Source organism: Panicum virgatum, chromosome 4N (genome assembly GCF_016808335.1).
Source record: "Panicum virgatum strain AP13 chromosome 4N, P.virgatum_v5, whole genome shotgun sequence".
NCBI lineage: Eukaryota > Viridiplantae > Streptophyta > Magnoliopsida > Poales > Poaceae > Panicum > Panicum virgatum.
In genome coordinates this window covers 7928853-7945579 of record NC_053148.1, presented here as the reverse complement: position 1 = coordinate 7945579, position 16727 = coordinate 7928853, and the positions used below count along the sequence as shown (strand labels likewise).

The window sequence follows — 16727 nt, the reverse complement described above, 5'->3', positions numbered from 1 at the left end:
CCGCAGTGAGTGTACTAAAATACTCGTTCTAGAATCATAGAATGGGAACCAAACGAGACCCATGTTCCTAAGCCTATCTCGCGGCGCGCGGGCGGTTCGCCGCCGGGTGGGCTGATCTCCGCGCATCACCTTCCGTTCCCGAGGAGAATACAACACATCTTCCTCGACAACTGAACTCTGAACGGACCCACAATAGGTCACCATCCCTGTTCACTGTCCTCGAGCGTTGTGTCTCGGCCACCATGCCATGTCCGTGGTATCCAACCTTCTGCAGCAGCTGCAGTACCCACTCGCCGGCGCCTGCTCGTCGCGCAGCAATGCCGCCTCCCCTCCCCGATACCCGGCCAGCAGGGGCGGAGCCAGGTTGGAAACATAGGGGGGCCAATTTACTAATGCCGGCAATCGACATGTGTTCTTAGAAAAAAAGATATGTAAGACACACACAAACACATCTGTACCAACTTAACTAGAGGAAAAATAATAAAAATCAAACATGTATGTAATATATAAAAATAAATTTACTTACTATTAATAATTAGCTCCAATCATCCAATGCATGGCAGTAGGATAAGGTAGAAGGTAGCGTCCTTGAATTTACATCTCTATTAACTTGAATTTACCTCTACGAGAACCAACTAGATCATAAGAATTGATGATATCTTCAGAAGTAATCTTTCGTGCCAATTCCTTTTCAATATAAATTATCATGTAACTACGTAGAAAATCATCTCCCATTTTGTTGCGTGGACGAGTCTTGGCAAGTTTCATAGCTGAGAATGCTCTCTCTGTGGTTGCAGTTGACACCGGAAGAGTCATGACTAATCTTAACAACTTATCAACCATTGGATAATGAGAATTTTTGCCCAATTTAACAAGCCCATTTGTCAGATCAGCAAGTGATGGGAGACTACTTAGCTCTGGATCGTTGCACACATCAAGTTGAAAATGTGGCAGTTGGCATTCTAATTGGGCTCTTTCTTGATTAGAAAAATCAGCCGGATAATATTTTTCTACTAGGGTAGATATCTTTGACCTATCAAAGCTGTCCAGTCTTGGATCCAAAGAGGCACAAAGTGATAGAAGTTCTGTAGCTTGAGAGCTAAATCTGTCCTCCAATTCATTTAGTTGTTGATCAATTGCCACATTAAACACATCTATTTTATAATGGTGAAGAGTTGTAGTGTTGTCATGCTTGTTCCGAGATTTTGTCACATCAGCATATCTGCAAATTGCATTTTAAACAGAAATAAGTTTGAGATCCCTATAAAAATAACAACAAAAATACTACTAGTAACGGTTACGAGTTTAGGTGAAGGAACATACCTGCGATTTAGATCTGGGATTTCAACCTCATGCTTCCCACAAAAGTCCATGACCTCATTCAGAAGAGGTTCCCAACCATCATTGCGCAGGTCACGAAGTAACACCTTTTGTGTTAGAAACTGAATCCATTGCATTTAAGATATCTATAGATTTCTTTTGTAGTGTTTGGCATAACACCTCTGTGATTTTCATTATTTTCTCCATCAACACTAGAACAAAGACAAAATCAAATGTGAGAATAATGTGAAGGGCACCTGCAGCATCACCTCGAGAAAACCTTTTAATGGAACGATCATTTGCAATGTTGCGCAGCACTGAAATTGTGGCACCAAACATCTTTTTCAAACTCTGAATCGACTTGTAATGAGAACTCCATCTAGTGTCCCCTGGCCTCTGTAAAGAGCCCATCTGATTAGCACCCCTTCCTGTATCAAGCTCTCCCAATTCAATTTCATGCGCAATTTGTTCAGCTTGCTTTGCTAATAACTCATCATTACGCTTAGAAGAAGCACTAACGACATTAATGATGGAAATGGCATGCTGAAAAAAGTTGTGCACCTCATGTGCCTCCCTTGATGCTGCAACTAAAGCCAATTGGAGCTGATGAGCCATGCAATGGATGTAATATGCATAAGGACACTCACTGAGAATTAAAGCCTTCAACCCATCCACTCTCCTCGCATATTACTTGCCCCATCGTAGCCTTGACCTCTAATATCTCTCACACTCAAGTTATTATCTGATAGGACAGCACAAATTGAGTCCTTAAGAGTCAATGCGGCAGTGTCCTTAACGTGAATGAGGTCAAGGAAACGCTCCTTTATGATACCTTCTTTGTTGACAAACCGAACAACGATTGCCATTTGCTCTTTTTTTGATTCATCTCGAGATTCATCGACCATTATGCAAAACTTGCTATTGCCAATTTCTTCTCTGATTGAAATCTGCACTTTCCGAGCATATATGTTTAGAATTTCCTTCTGGACATCAGGTGATGTGTACTTTGCTTTTTTTGGAGCATTTTGTAACACAACATCATTCACCTCCTTGTTATAAGAGGCCAAAAGTTTGACCATTTCCAAAAAATTGCCTTGATTTATGGAATCTGGAGACTCATCATGGCCTCTAAATGGACATGCTTGAAATGTTAACCACCTAACAATATCAACAAAACAGATTGTCAGATAGTACAAGTGTAGATATATTATTTATTTGCAAAAACATAAAAAGGAAATTCTTATTACCGAATGGAATCAATTGTGGTTTTAAGTCTAAGTCTGGCATCTGCTACTCTCTTCTCCTTTTGTTTAAGAACCACTTGGTCAATGTGAGCAATTCTATTTTTGAGGTTGTTGTAACACTGAACTGAATAGTTATGAGCTGAGCTAGGATCCTGACCCATGTGAGTTAGAAATGCACACTTATCTGAACTGTGGACCTTCTTCCAATTTTGAAATCCCTTCACAGTGAATGCATCTGAGCCAGCCTTCCCAATTGGCTTTTTTGAAAAGAGAAAACAAGGGAAGCAATATGCACGTTTGGTGTGAGGTGAATACTCTAGCCACCAGAAATCAGCATACCAATTTCTACAGAATCGACGACGGTGAATTGCATCATTATAGGGATATTCATCCGGTTCAAACTTCGGTTGATATGGCCCTTCAGATATATAAAACCTTATAGCTTCATCTTGTTCTGTAGGCGAGAGCTGCCAAATTTGAGTGCGTTTACCAGGGTCTCTCTCAAATGCTGTGGTTACATTTCTAGCTTGTTGAGCTTCTGATGGTGGCGTAGCATTTTGTTCTAGAACTTGCACATCAATTGGTGTAGTTTGATCATTTGTTGCATTAGGATTTTCAGGGACACGAGAGCCGGAAACAATCGGCTTAAAAAACTATCAATGGTCTTTTTCCTCTTCATGTTGGCTAAGCAGGTAACTATAAGAGATATACTCTATTAGATTCAGCTAATAGCTATAAAAAACGACATTAAGATGTTAAAAAGGACAAGACTATATTAGAGATAGATTAATACCTGATGACTCTTGACCTGATGCGGCACTTCGGCACTCGGCAGCGCCGCAGCGGCAGCCGGCAGGAGGCTTCAGCGTTTGCGGCGGCGGCGCTTCTGTTGCAGGTCTGCAGCGGCTCCGGTGGGCGGCCTGGGCAAGCAGGGAGAGGGTCAGAGGGAGCCAGGGAGGCAGGTGACGAACTGACGATTGGCGAGGTGCTCCCGTCGACCCGTCCTTGCTGCTTGCTGGCTTACTGCAGGTGGTTTGGTTGGTGATGCCATTATGTGAAGCCGAAGCGGCAGCCAGTAAACGAGGAAGTGAATTAATTCGACGTCGATTACGAAGCGTCGTCCTCGTCGCTCGCGATGTGCAGCCAGGCTTGTGTGCAGCCGCTGTGAGTGCGACGGATCCTCTTCAAATCAGGGGGGCCACATATTAATAATGAGAATATTAGCACTGAGATTAAGAGCTATTACGTGGAGTTGCACCACCGTTGGGGGGGGGGGGCCTGGCCCCTGCCCGCCCCCCCTTGTCTCCGCCCCTGCCGGCCAGGTTCGCGCTCTTCGTCGCCACCGGCTTCGCCAAGATCATGGAGCCGCTTCGGCCTGCAAAGGGTCCGGGTCGAACCGTTTTCGAACTCGCCCCGCTCCTTGATTCAGCTGATGGTTCGAAGCGGATTGATCCTAAAAGAGAGAGGGGGGACAGGGTCACAACCCTATCAACTCGCGGTGACCCTGGGGGCGCAACGGATGGAGTTGGTCATGCACTGCTACCGATAGCTACTGCTACAGATCAGCAGACGGAGTGCGAGCTTTGCTTGACAAAGCAAGGCAGCATGCGTGCGGTTTGCCCCGCGGGTCACCGCGGACAACAGGAACAGGGAAAATTAATCACATGGTTCGATCCTGATCCGGAGTTTGAACGAGGCGGATCACAGGAGCAGGGAAAGGGTCAGCCCGATCCCGCTCCCTTTGCAGGGCTAGAGCCGCTGCTGGGCTTCGTGGAGAGAGCTGCAACGGGCGGGCAACGACTACACCGTTGTAGCCACCAACTTAACTGCTCCCCTTGCCGGCTACATCCTCGTGACAGAACCGTCAAATTAAACCGACTTAATTAAGATCATTATTTGAAGACATCAGACGCATTAGCTTATGCACCTGATGTGTTCAAATAATGGCCATTACGCTTAATTAACACTGCTAGAAAACTAGCCATTAGTACCGGGCGGAAACCCTTGGTTAGTACCGGTTCCCTGACTGGTACCATCCGACCGGTACTAAATGCGTACTAAATGACATATTTAGTACCAGCCAAAAACACGAACCGGTACTAAAGATTTTTTCACGAAAAAAAATAAATTGCATCTCCAGCTCCTCATCTCTTTCTCTCTCCTCCTATTTTCTTTCTACCATCGTGCTCCGTCTTTTTCTCTGTTCTTCAAGAACAAGAACAAGAACAAGAACAGACCTTTGTTCTCCAAGAACAGTGAAAAAGACATAAGCAGTGGCATGAAAAATGAGAGCAAAAACAATGGATGAGGAGTCGGAAAAGCTTCACTTAGATTATAATATTCAAACCAAAATTATGAAGATCTATAATTATAAGAAAAAGTGTACAACACGACATCACCAAAGAAAAGATTCAACAGTCTGAGAATGCAAAAAAAATCATGGGCCTGCTGGGAGCCGCCGGCGCCGGGCTTCCGCTGGCGCTGCAGGCCGCGCCCGCCTTCGTGCCTCCGCCGCCACTGCAGGCCTCGCCCGCCGGCACGCCTCCGCCACCGCAGCCTGGCTGCGCCGCCCGTGAGCCTCCGCCGGGACCGGGCTGCTCGCGCTCGCGAGCCTCCGCCGGGCCTCTCCGCGCCGCTCGCGCTCGCGTCTGCCGTTGCGGCCTCGCCTCGCGCGCGTCCGCCGCCGGGGCTGGGCCGCGCCGCCCGCGCGCACCTCCGGTGCTATGCCGCGGCCGGCCGGGGGGCGCCACGCGCCGGGGAGGTCCTGCTCTCGAGAATGGAGATAAGGGATTGAGAGAGAAGAGTGAAGAGATGAGAGGAAAAGGGAGAAGATAAGGCCGCTGCCCACCGCGGTTTGTCATAAGATTTTTTTTGTTTGTGGTCACGTTAATACCAGACGAAGGCCCCGTCCGGTACAAATAGGATATCTTTTGTACCGGGCGGTGTCTCTATCCGGTATTAAATTTTCAAGATGCTATTTAGTACCGGCTGGAGCCACGAGCCGGTACTATATGATTACTTATGGACGCCCGTGGTGATTTCAGTCGATACTATTCGGCTCTTAGGGCACTGTGAGTACTGCCCGGTACTTAATTGAGCCTTTAGTACCGGACTAAAGTGTGCCCGGTACTAACGTGCAGGGACGAATGTGCCGTTTTCTGGTAGTGTAAGTCGTTTTAACTTGGCGATTCTGTCACAATCCTTGTCGTCTACCGCATCATCACCGCCTGCGCCGGTGACGCAGGTAATAACATGATAGACGGGAATCCTGCGTCGGTGACTAGCGTAGTGAGATTAGCAGTATGAACTACAGCTTTGAGTAGCGTTCCACATGGATTCATTAGGGTGGTAAACTGTGACACCAAATCAAATCCTCAACAAGGTGATCGCCCATGAGCTACGCCATGATATCAAGCTAAGAACGCCACCTCCTTCACTAACACATAGTGCACTTGCATGCAAGCAAGTCAAGAAGTTGAAGGAAATGACCATCAAAGATAACTCAAGTGAAGAGGAAGAGGAGGATGCAAAAAACACCTCAAATGATGAAAAAGAGCCAATGAACCCCGACCTCTACAAGCAAGTCAAAAAGATAAACAAATACTTGAAGAAAATCAACTCAATGGGGTACATGATCTTCCTCAAAGATGGGCCTCACCACCAACATATGAAGGTTGAGAAGAGGTTTAAGAAGAAGCAATAAAAGAAGAAGACCAAACATGAATCATTTGCCATTTTTGGTGAATGGGTCAGTGGTGGTGAAGAATCAAGCGCAAGCTCAAGTGATGAATCAAAATTCACCACCCGCACCAACATGGGGTCATCATCAAACACTTGCCTAAGGATGGATTCGGATGGCTAAACATCCGAATTATCCGTATTCCTATACGCTTAAAATGTAAATGTGGATATCCGTATTCGTATTCGATTTTAATATTGATGTCATATGGATGCATCCCAATCCGATTTTGAAAATTTTTCTCTATCCGATTCCATATTCGTATTCGAGAAATATCCGATCACATCCGTATCTGTCCGTATCCGCAAAGAAAAAGTGACTAGTGAGACAATCTTAAACTTATCTTTATACCTAATTACTTAATGATGTACACTATTTAAATTATTTAGAAAGTTAGATAATTAATAATATATTTATTAAAATTAGTAATGATATAAAAATTAACTTTAACTATTTAATATATTTATTTCATAATTAAAATTATTTTATATGAGTCAAATTAATTATTTATTTAATGATAAAATCTTTTTATATATCTTAATTATTAAGTATTTAAATATTATTTTATTTTACCTTTAAAATTAGTATTATATATTTAATATAAAAACTATACATAGATAATTATATTCTTTTTTTATTAGCTATCTTCTAATTCTTTACTCCCTACTTGTATAATGATTTTGATCTACTATAAAATTGTTGACAAAATTAACTGATACTCGTGATAGTTCTATGTTTTAAATCGAGAAGATATCCGGATTCGAACTATCTGTTTTGTATTCGTATCCGATGATATCCGCATTCGCATTCGTGTCCGGATTAAAATGTGGTAAAAGGTGACATTCGAATCCAATTTCATCCGTATCTGATCTGAATCCATCCTTACACTTGCCTTATGGCCCAAGGTATGAAAAGCGATGTAAGTGATGATGACTCCGATTCTTCTTCATATGATGAGCTTCTTAACTTAGTACATGAGCACCAAAGAGTAATTAAAAAATAATCTAAAAAATATAGTGCTCTCAATGATCTTAATACTACTCTTGCCACAAATTATGATGATTTGTTGCGTAAATTTCAATTGCTTGGCAAGGAGCATGAAGAGCTCAAATTAAAAATTGAGAGCATTACAAAAATTAATGACTCTTTGGAAACTAAGCAATCTACTCCTAGTACAAACTCAATTTCTAAGGTAGATGCTTGAACTTCTTGCTTTGATTTAATTGATGAATCTAACCCTTGCAATGAGAAATGCTTTCAGGATGTTATTGTAGAATCATGTGACGATCACATTACAAAGGAGAATGATGAGCTCAAGCAAGAAGTTGAAAGGCTCATGAAGGACTTGTCAAGATTGAAAGTCAAGAGCATTGTCCAACCTTCTCAAGATAACTGTGAAGACATGGTGAAGAGGCTAGAGAAGGGGTCCACCGTGGCTTGCTCTAAATGCCATCAAGAAGGCCACAATCCAACAAATGCCCTCAACCAAAGAAGAAGCTTTCAGATGAGAAGAACAAGAAGAAACTTACAATCAAGAGTTCTCTCATCTACACCAAGCCCAACCGGAGGAACAATAGCCATAGCACCTCCTATGTGATAAAAAAGAAGACAAATGACAAGTTGGTTTCTCACAAAGTTGGGAAGAAAGAAAGGAGTTGGAATCACTCCTTTTGGGTGCCCAAAGAAATCATCACCAATATGAAGGGACCTCAAATGGTCTGGGTTCCAAAGGAGACTTGAAGCCAAAAAATGGCTTCGGGAGATTTGGAGGCTTGGCTAACTAGAAGATAAAGGATTCAAACTAAAGAAGTCAAGCTCGCATCTTGAACATTTGTTGCTCAAGTCCCCCATAAAGTAATAGTAGCTAGATTTTAATTCAATCATCATGTAGCTCCATTGCCCTTACTAGATTGTTTGCATTGCATCGCTGAAAGGCCCTTGTTGGTTTTGGTAATTGAGTGACAACTTAGGTGGACTAATAAGTGTTTATGTTGAGATACACATGAGATTAGTCCACACAAAGATAATAGTATGAGCGACATGTGCCATAGAGAAGAAATGGCTAAGGGTTGATGCTATGCTCATATTGTGTGATGAAGGAACTCATTGTATATGAGTCATGACATGGAGTCATGTGACTAAGGTGGTGAAGATAAAGACAAGGCTTGGCATGATGGACCGGTTGCAATGGAGAAGGGAAAGTCAAGGCTTTGAAGCGATGGACCGCGAGGCGGTGAAGCTTGGGCAAGACTTGGCGCCGATGAACCGAGGCAACGGTAAAGAGTGGGAAAGATCAAGATCGATGAACCAAAAAGGTCATGTGATGATATGGAGTGGATCATATCATTCATGATTGTGTTTGTGCATTGGTTGCATCGACACTTGGAGGATGGAGTTGATGAATGGAGATGAAATGGAATGCGCAAGGCAAAGGTATGATTTGTAGGGCATTTCATTTCACCGGTCTAAGGTTGAGTAGAGAAGTGCTTGACCGGATTTAGGATAGATGGCCGTACTATCAAGAGGTGCAAACTTGTTTGCATATCGGTCATCTAGTGCCACTTGAGCGATCTAACATTGCGATGTTGCTAGGATCGAGTGGCGTGGTGAGATCAAGTAAAATCCTTTGAAAATGATTGTGAAAATGTTAACATACATGCACATGGTGTTGTTCACGTGGTGGTGTTGGCACATTTGCAAAGGAGAAGGTGTTGGAGTTGATGTTGATCAACTTGTGGGAAAAAGAAGTGACGGGCGGACGGTCCGGGCATGTTGGGCGGACGGTCCGCCAGTATGATTCTTTTTTTTGTACAGAGAGGTTGCAGCTCTGTTTGGGCTTGAAGGTCGTACTGCGGACGGTCCGCCCCTGGGGTGCGGACGGTCCGCCCCTGGGGTGCGGACAGTCCGCAGGTGTTTTAAAGAAATCGTCCAGAGAGGTTGTTTCTCTGGCTTGGGCTGAAAGGTTGGACTGCGGATGGTCCGGCCAAGGGGAGCGGACGGTTCGCAGGTCACTTAACAAATGGACCAGAGACGTGTTGGGCCTTTGGTGGGATTTAAGAGTGAAGTGCGGACGGTCCGCCCCTGGGGTGCGGACGGTCCGCAGGTCAGTTGAGAAAATTGTCCAGAGACGATTTCACTTCTGGTGGGTTGCACGATGTGAAGGGCGAACAGTCCGCCCAAGGGGTGTGGACGGTCCGCCCCTCAAACTTTAAGTTTGTCTAGAGACGCTGTCTCTCTGAGTGTTTGGAGTGTCTGGACGGCGGACGGTCTGCCAATAGGGAGCGGACAGTCCACGAAGGACTCTAACGGTCGACTCTGACACATAATCATTGCAGATCTAGCCGTTGGGTTTGAATGGCGGACAGTCCGGTTTTTGTGATGCGGACAGTCCGCGAAAACTCTGTTTTCACGGATTTTGAGTATAACGGCTAGTTTGGGGCCTCCCTCTTTAAATAGAGGGTGTGGCCGGTCATTTGTGGTTGCTGAGCACCTTGGGGACTTGGCGTCCATGTGTGAGAGTGCTTGAGAGCCCTCTACTCACTCTAACTTGATAGTAATCATCCGATCGAGTGAGAGAGCAATTCTAGTGCGATTGATTTGAGAGATTGCATCGAGTGGAACTAGGTGATCGTGTTGCAAGCCGGTGTGCTTGTTACTCTTGGAGGTTGCCACCTCCTAGATGGCTTGGTGGCAAGAGGCTCCGTTGAAGCCCGCAAGAAGATTGTGCGGTGCTCCGGAGATGAGATTGTGAGGGTTATTGTGCTCACCCCGCGGGAGCCGCGAAGAGCAACTCTAGTTGATCGAGACGTGAAGAGCAACAAGTGGTTCGGCCGGATCATGTGCTAGAGCTCGGTGTGAGCACTCCACGTGGGAGAGTGTGACTTGAGAGTCACCACTAGCAAGAGGATCGGCGGCAACCTTGGAGCTTGTCTCAACGGGGATTAGCTTGGTGGCAACCAAGTGAACCTCGGGATAAAAATCACCGTGTCAATTTTGTCTACTCTTCTCGGTGGTTTGCATTCTCCAAATCACAAGCCTTGTATTTACATTCTTCTATATCTTGTGCTTGTGTAGTTGCTCTCTAGTGATTAGTTAGCTTGTGTAGCTTAATTAGTTGCTCTTGCTTAGATCGTGTAGCTAAGCAAGTTGAGCTCTTGGATTTGGATTGTGTATCCTTGTCCTTGAGCATCTAGTGAGCTTAGGTTTGGCTTTGTGCTTTTGCTCATTAGAATTGTGTAGGAGCTCCCCCGGTTTGTGAAGTACTAGTGCTTAGGCTTGTGTGGCTTGGCATTAGAATTATCAGGAGAGTTCTTGCTAGCTTGGCACTCCATTTGCTTTGTGTAGGATCTTTTTGGAGGTGCCTTAGAGTCATAGTTATAGGGGTGAAGTATTGGCTAAGTGAATAGTTTCAATTCCGCATAAGTTTCGGTTAGCCAGCGCGATTAATTTTAGAAAGGACTATTCACCTCCCTCTAGTCCGCCATCTCGACCCTACAATCGCCTAGTGCTATCAGTTTTATCCTAAATGCTAAACGGTAAACAGTCGTTCACCTTCTGTTTAGCCCATTATTCGGGCAAAACGGGTGTTTAAATGGGCAAAACGACCATTTAAACGGTCAAAACAACGAATTAAATGGAAACGGTGTGCCACTGTTTAGCGTTTAAATGGTGTGTAAATGAGCTAAACGACCGTTTAGGCGAACAGTGAGTGCTATATATGGTGGGTTGCTTATGTCATGATCTAACCCATGAGCAATCTACATGGCTTGATAAGTGTGTAGAAAGCTACACAAGGTTACCCTTCATGGTATATGAATTTCATGAGGTATGTATTTCATTTGTGTACCATGAGCACAAGATATAGGGTAAACTTCCCATTGTTGTCAAAAATAATGTGCATATATTTGATTAGTGATTCAAACACTAAATGCACACATTTAGAGGGAGCTCATACTATGGTTTGTGATTTTAGAGGCTAACATATTTATAAGTTTATCTTTTGTAGTCTCTTTTCTAGAGTTAACACTCTAAGAAAATGTTGTTCACTCTCAATGTGAATTAACTATTCTATAAGAGTGATTAGATAAAGTAGTGTGCTTTCATGCATATTGAGCCATGCTCTATTGAACTTAAATTTCCATATCTAAGTTCATAGGCTATGTGCTCATATATTTGCTCACCATTGTGTACCAAGTGTTCTTCACTTCAAGACTTTCAAATTGGTACATGCAAGGTAACTACATCCCCCAGAGGTATGCATGGTCTAAAACTCCTTAATTTGGTATCTTTGTTATTATAGAGCTACCTTCGTGCATGATATGTTCTAAACTTTTTCATTCAAATGTCTAGTTGTATACTTATTAATTTTCACAATATCATTTTGTGCACACATTTTGTGGAAAGCTTAGCTCATCTCATGCTAGTTTCGTGATTTTGTGATCCACCTTAGTAATTGCTCAATTGGTATCTTAATTGATATCATACAATTAGATCATGATTCATGGAACTAACTTCCAAGACTTCTAACTTTTTCCTTTGAGATATATTATTTTGCAAGGTCTTTTTAGGTGATTTGATTCCAAAGAGGGAGAAGTTTGGATGAAAGCAAGGTAAATATGGATAAAAGCAAGTGGCTTTGATAAAGAGGGAGAAACAAAATAAGTGATCAAAGCAAACCATAACAACATGATTAATGAAATAGCAAATATGGGGAGAAACAAAGGGGGGTGATGGATTTAGGGAGAGGCCAGGCCAACATTGAATGGTAGTAAGCATCCAAGCAAGTTTAAGTAGTTCAAATTGTCAATTCTTGTAAAACGTATGCTTGCTTTGATTGTGTTGTCATCAATCACTAAAAAAGGAGATATTGTAAGGAACATGGGCTCATTAGGCCATTGTTTGTGATTTTGGTGATTGTGAGACAACATAATCAATGGGACTAATACATTTGTCAAGTAAATTATATTAGGTCCCAAGGATAAATACAAAGCCATAGCAAAACAAGAATCAAAGAAAAAACTCACAGAAATGCTGAATTTGTTGAAGTTTCACATGAAATAGTAGCACCGGTTAAACTGATGCAATAAATTGGTGCCAAAAATTGATATAATGACATGGAGTTCTGGATATCCTTATAGGGATTTTCATAAGCTTTCTATAGAGTCCAAGATCAACAAAATCGGAGTTCGGAGCAAAAAGTTATGACCAAAACATGAGAAAACTGATTTCTGTGTGGCACAGGTTACACCGGTGCTCAAATTTTTGTCAAATGAGATGATCTTCAGCAGAACCTTGTATAGCATTTCACAAGTTTTCTATAGAGTACAAGATTATCGAAATCAGAGTTCGGAGTAAAGAGTTATGACCAAAATACGAAGCACTGTGAAAGCTGATTTCTGGAAGCACCGGTTCAACTGATGATCACCGGTTACACCGGTGCTCGAACTTTGGTCAAATGAGATTGTCTTCAGAATAATCTTGTAGAGCATTTCACAAGCTTTCCATAGAGTACAAGATGATCGAAATCAGAGTTCGGAGTAAAGAGTTATGACCAAAATACGAAGCAATGTGAAGCTGATTTCTATAAGCACCGGTTAGACAGGTGCTAACAAAAAAGCACCGGTGCAATCACTGTACTATTGACCAGAGATTATGTTTTTTGGTCCAGAAAATTCTTTTAGCACCGGTTAGACCGACGCTATCACCGGATACACCAATGGTAACATATTTCAGCTGTAAAACATGTTAGAAAGTGCCAACGGCTAGTTTAAGCTATTAGTGACTGGTTAGACCGGTGACTAGGCACCGGTTAGACTAGTGCTTACGCAGAAATGCCCCCAACGGCTACAAACGGTTACTTCCAGTCTGTGGGCTATATATATGACTTCTCCCGGTCATTTTGGAGTTGTTGGAGTTCTTAGAAGTCACATTCACACCCAAGAACACCTCCAAATCATCCAAGAGCATAGTGATTAAATCTTTAGTCTTTAGCACAACTTTATGAGTATTAGTGCTAGGTTAGCTCTTAAGTGAGTGAGATAGCAAGGTGTTGTGCCTTGTGCTGTGGTTCTAGAGTGAACTAATATTGTATCTCGGTGCGCCGGCCCCTTGGAGCATTGATTGCTTGCCGGCACGTCAACGACCCTCCCACTTGGTATGAAGCGACGTTGACATCCTTGTGCGGGGACGTGGAGACCCCCACCCTTCTTGGTGAAGCTCCTTAGTAGAAATCGGGATCAAAGTGACCACGGTGACTCGGTGTTCTCGGGAGAGATTTGATTGCCGAGAAGCAATACTCTTTGTGAGTGCTACAATAATATGGATGTAGGTGTGTCTTTGTTGCTAACCGAATCACGGGATAAATCCTCGTGTCAAAGAGTTTGCTTCCTCTCATCCATCCTTTAAACTTCCGTATTTACGTATTGCAATTTTTGTGTGCCTTTACTTTTATAGAGTAGTTTCTTGATAGGATTGGCTATGATTGCTAAATTCTTTTGGGATGGGAGTTTCACACTAGAATAATCATAGTTGCATATTTAGATAGCATGTTTTAGTTTAAATTTTGTGCAAACTAGTTAGAACCATAGATTAAGGTTTTAAGTTGTCTAATTCATCCCTCGAGTTATGCTAGAGCATCCGATCATTTTCACTGGCGCAAACAGTTGAAGGGTTATTGTGCATGCATGGCTACGGCCTACGGGTAGGGGTAGGCCCGTGCAGATTCACAGGAGCACGAGCGGAAATGCGTTGCTCTTGCATCGTCTAAGCTAGCCATGGATGGATGGGGTTGGGAATGGATGACTGATATATGTCTGTCCCCACACAAAACCACAACGCTGGGGACGCGGAGTCGGAGAACGGCTATAAGAGCAGGGAGCAGAGCAGTGGAGGCCGCCACCGCCATCGTGCTCTTGCCCCAGCACCCACTCGCCGGCGCCTGCTCGTCGCGCAGCAATGCCGCCTCCCCTCGCCGACCCGGCCAGGTTCGCGCTCCTCGTCGCTGCCGGCTGCGCCCAGATCTTGAGGCCGCTGGTGGGCTTCGCGGAGAGAGCTGCAGCGGCGGGCAACGACTACGCCGTCGCGGCCGCCAACTTGCTCGCCCTCGCCGGCTACCTTCTCGTCGTCTGCCGCGTCATCGCCGCCCTGCGCCGGCGCCGCAGTTAATAATTAACTGACTGGCGGGAAGCCATCGATGCGGACTAAATGGACTCTGGTGGCGTAATCGGAGGATGGGGGATATTAGTAAGGTAACTAGCGGAGTGAGATTAGCCGTATGAACTGCAGCTTTGAGTAGCGTTGCAGGTGGATCCATTAGCTGGGGTGGCAAACTGTAATAAGCTAAAGGCTCACTCAGTTGATGATGCTCTACTGCTCGATCTAGTGCCCACCTTGAGAGAACATCTTGCCATGTTCAATTGACTTAGACTGTTCTGCTTTTTTTTTATAACCCGTGGTGTCAAAGCAAAGGGAGGCGAAAAGTGGTACTCCCTACTAACGCAGTACTAGGAGGAGGAAGAGAAACACTTTGCACCCACAAGCTGAATCAAGTTTTTTTTGGATGGTGCGGATCCCAAATGTACTCCATTTCTTCAGATGTGATGAGACGTGCTTGCCGATGCCGACCTTCGGCTATTTGAACCTTTTCTCTCCCCTTTTTCTATTTGCATGGCAACTATCTGTCCAGCTTTGTAGACTTCCCAAAGCATTGACAGCCGTTCCGGCGAAATTGGGGTCCTGTGCCAATCTGTAAAGTGAGGCCCTGTGCTACAGTAGAAGACAATTTTTTTTGAGAGGAATGATAGAAGGAAAGTAGTAGGACATCAATAGTTTCAGTTAGAAAGTTTTGTTTTCCTATGCAACGGTTAGAAAAATATCTACAAAGCTCTCACTACCGGATTTTGAGACTTCGCTGTGTGCCCCAAGCCCACGACGAAATCTTCACCGACGGCAGCCACCGGCACGGAAAAATCCTAGTTTGTCATGTGTTATATTTCAAACACATGACAAATATTTTTGCCATGTGTTTTTCGAGATACATGATGATAAAAAGTAAGAAGACGGCTTGACGGCGTCGAAATGAATTCCCATGCCTCCCAGAAAAGCAAACTGTACGGAACTGCGAACCAAGTGCTGCCGCATGTCCTGCAACGCTGCAAGACTTTGGAGGAGCCCAATCCATCACTACTCCGCCAGGCAGCTGGGCTCCTGGGCCTCCATCGATGATCGATGTTATGTTTTGCGGCTTTTTTATTTTTATATTTTTATATTTTCGTTTTTTACAAAAATATATTTTTGTTTACGAAATTTACAGGAATATACCCGGCCGCCCCGCTGCCGGCCGGGCGGCCGGTACCTGGTCGCCCCGCTACGGGGCGGTAGGGGTTTTTCTGTAAAAATTTCGCGAAATTTTTTGCAGAAAAGCCCCTGGAGGACCGGTCGCCCGGCAGCGGGGCGGCCGGCCCCCAGACCGCCAAGCAGCGGGGCGGCGGGCCCCGGCCGCCCGACAGCAAGGCGACCGGCTCCCCCGCCCTTATATAAGGGTTGGCTGGTCCCCCAATTCTCATTTGCACCACTAAAATTCTAGAAACCAAGAAAAGAGAGGGAGGGAGGGAGAGAGGCGAAGCTCTGCCGGATTTTCGAGCCGGCGACTGCAGTTAACCAAAATTCTTCTACGCTTTACAAATAGATTATGTTGTAATTATTTTTGTTGACACAGTAGATTAGCAATCATTTACAAATAGTTAATCTACATGTATGTGGTGTAACAATTGAACACTCCCAGTGTGTCTTGTACTTGCCCTTGTAGGCATGTACAATCGCTATTGACACACTTCACCTCATATTCTTTGCTGCTAGACTTCACAACTCTGAATTCCTTCCTCAACGATATAGCCCAAAGCTTCACAACATCCTTCACAGCTTCAATGCTAGGATACTTTGCCCCCTGCACAACCTCATTCTCTCTGTATTCGTACTCATTACTCCTAATATCCCGTATCACTAGATTTCCAAAACCCTTGTCTCGCCATTCACCTAGCAACGGGTAGTCCTCATCATCTGATGAGTCCCCACATTCTTCCATCATTCGAGCCTCCTGGTCTTCATTCTCTACAGCTTCTACTATTTCAGGTATCCGCTCCCCCTCGTCAGCTAAACCTTGCGGCTCAGGTTGAATGACATGCACGTTCTGATCTTTTTTTCTCCTACCTGATCAGCTATACCTTGCGGCTCAGGTTATATGACATGCATGTTCTGATCTTTATTTTCTTATTCCACTGCTTGGTTCATATGAGATGATGTACCTGTTGATCCTTCACGGAAATGAGCTGCCTTCTGGTGAATCAGAATTAGCATTGCAAGAGGCCACCCGCGATCAAGAGTTGCATGTAAGTCCGCCATTCTTCGGTATTTATTATAAGCATCAA

At 44.3% G+C, this 16727-nt stretch overlaps 1 protein-coding gene across 1 annotated transcript; it reads right to left on the bottom strand.

The window, feature by feature from the left end:
- Positions 1 to 594: 594 nt before the first annotated feature.
- Positions 595 to 1424, bottom strand: LOC120669071. Its single transcript, XM_039948891.1, has 2 exons — positions 1324 to 1424; positions 595 to 1222 (listed from the first exon to the last, which is right to left on the bottom strand). The coding sequence occupies exons 1-2, from the start codon at positions 1371 to 1373 to the stop codon at positions 595 to 597; spliced, it is 678 nt and encodes a 225-aa protein (XP_039804825.1). The 5' UTR covers positions 1374 to 1424.
- Between the last annotated feature and the right edge of the window lie 15303 nt (positions 1425 to 16727).

What these genes read in the sequence shown, in the direction of transcription:
- LOC120669071 (XM_039948891.1), bottom strand. Translation starts at nt 1,373, where the DNA reads ATGGACTTTTGTGGGAAGCATGAGGTTGAAATCCCAGATCTAAATCGC. An exon ending in ATCCCAGATCTAAATCGCAG is followed by an intron (nt 1,223 to 1,323) that starts GTATGTTCCTTC and finishes TGCAATTTGCAG; the next exon opens with ATATGCTGATGTGACAAAAT.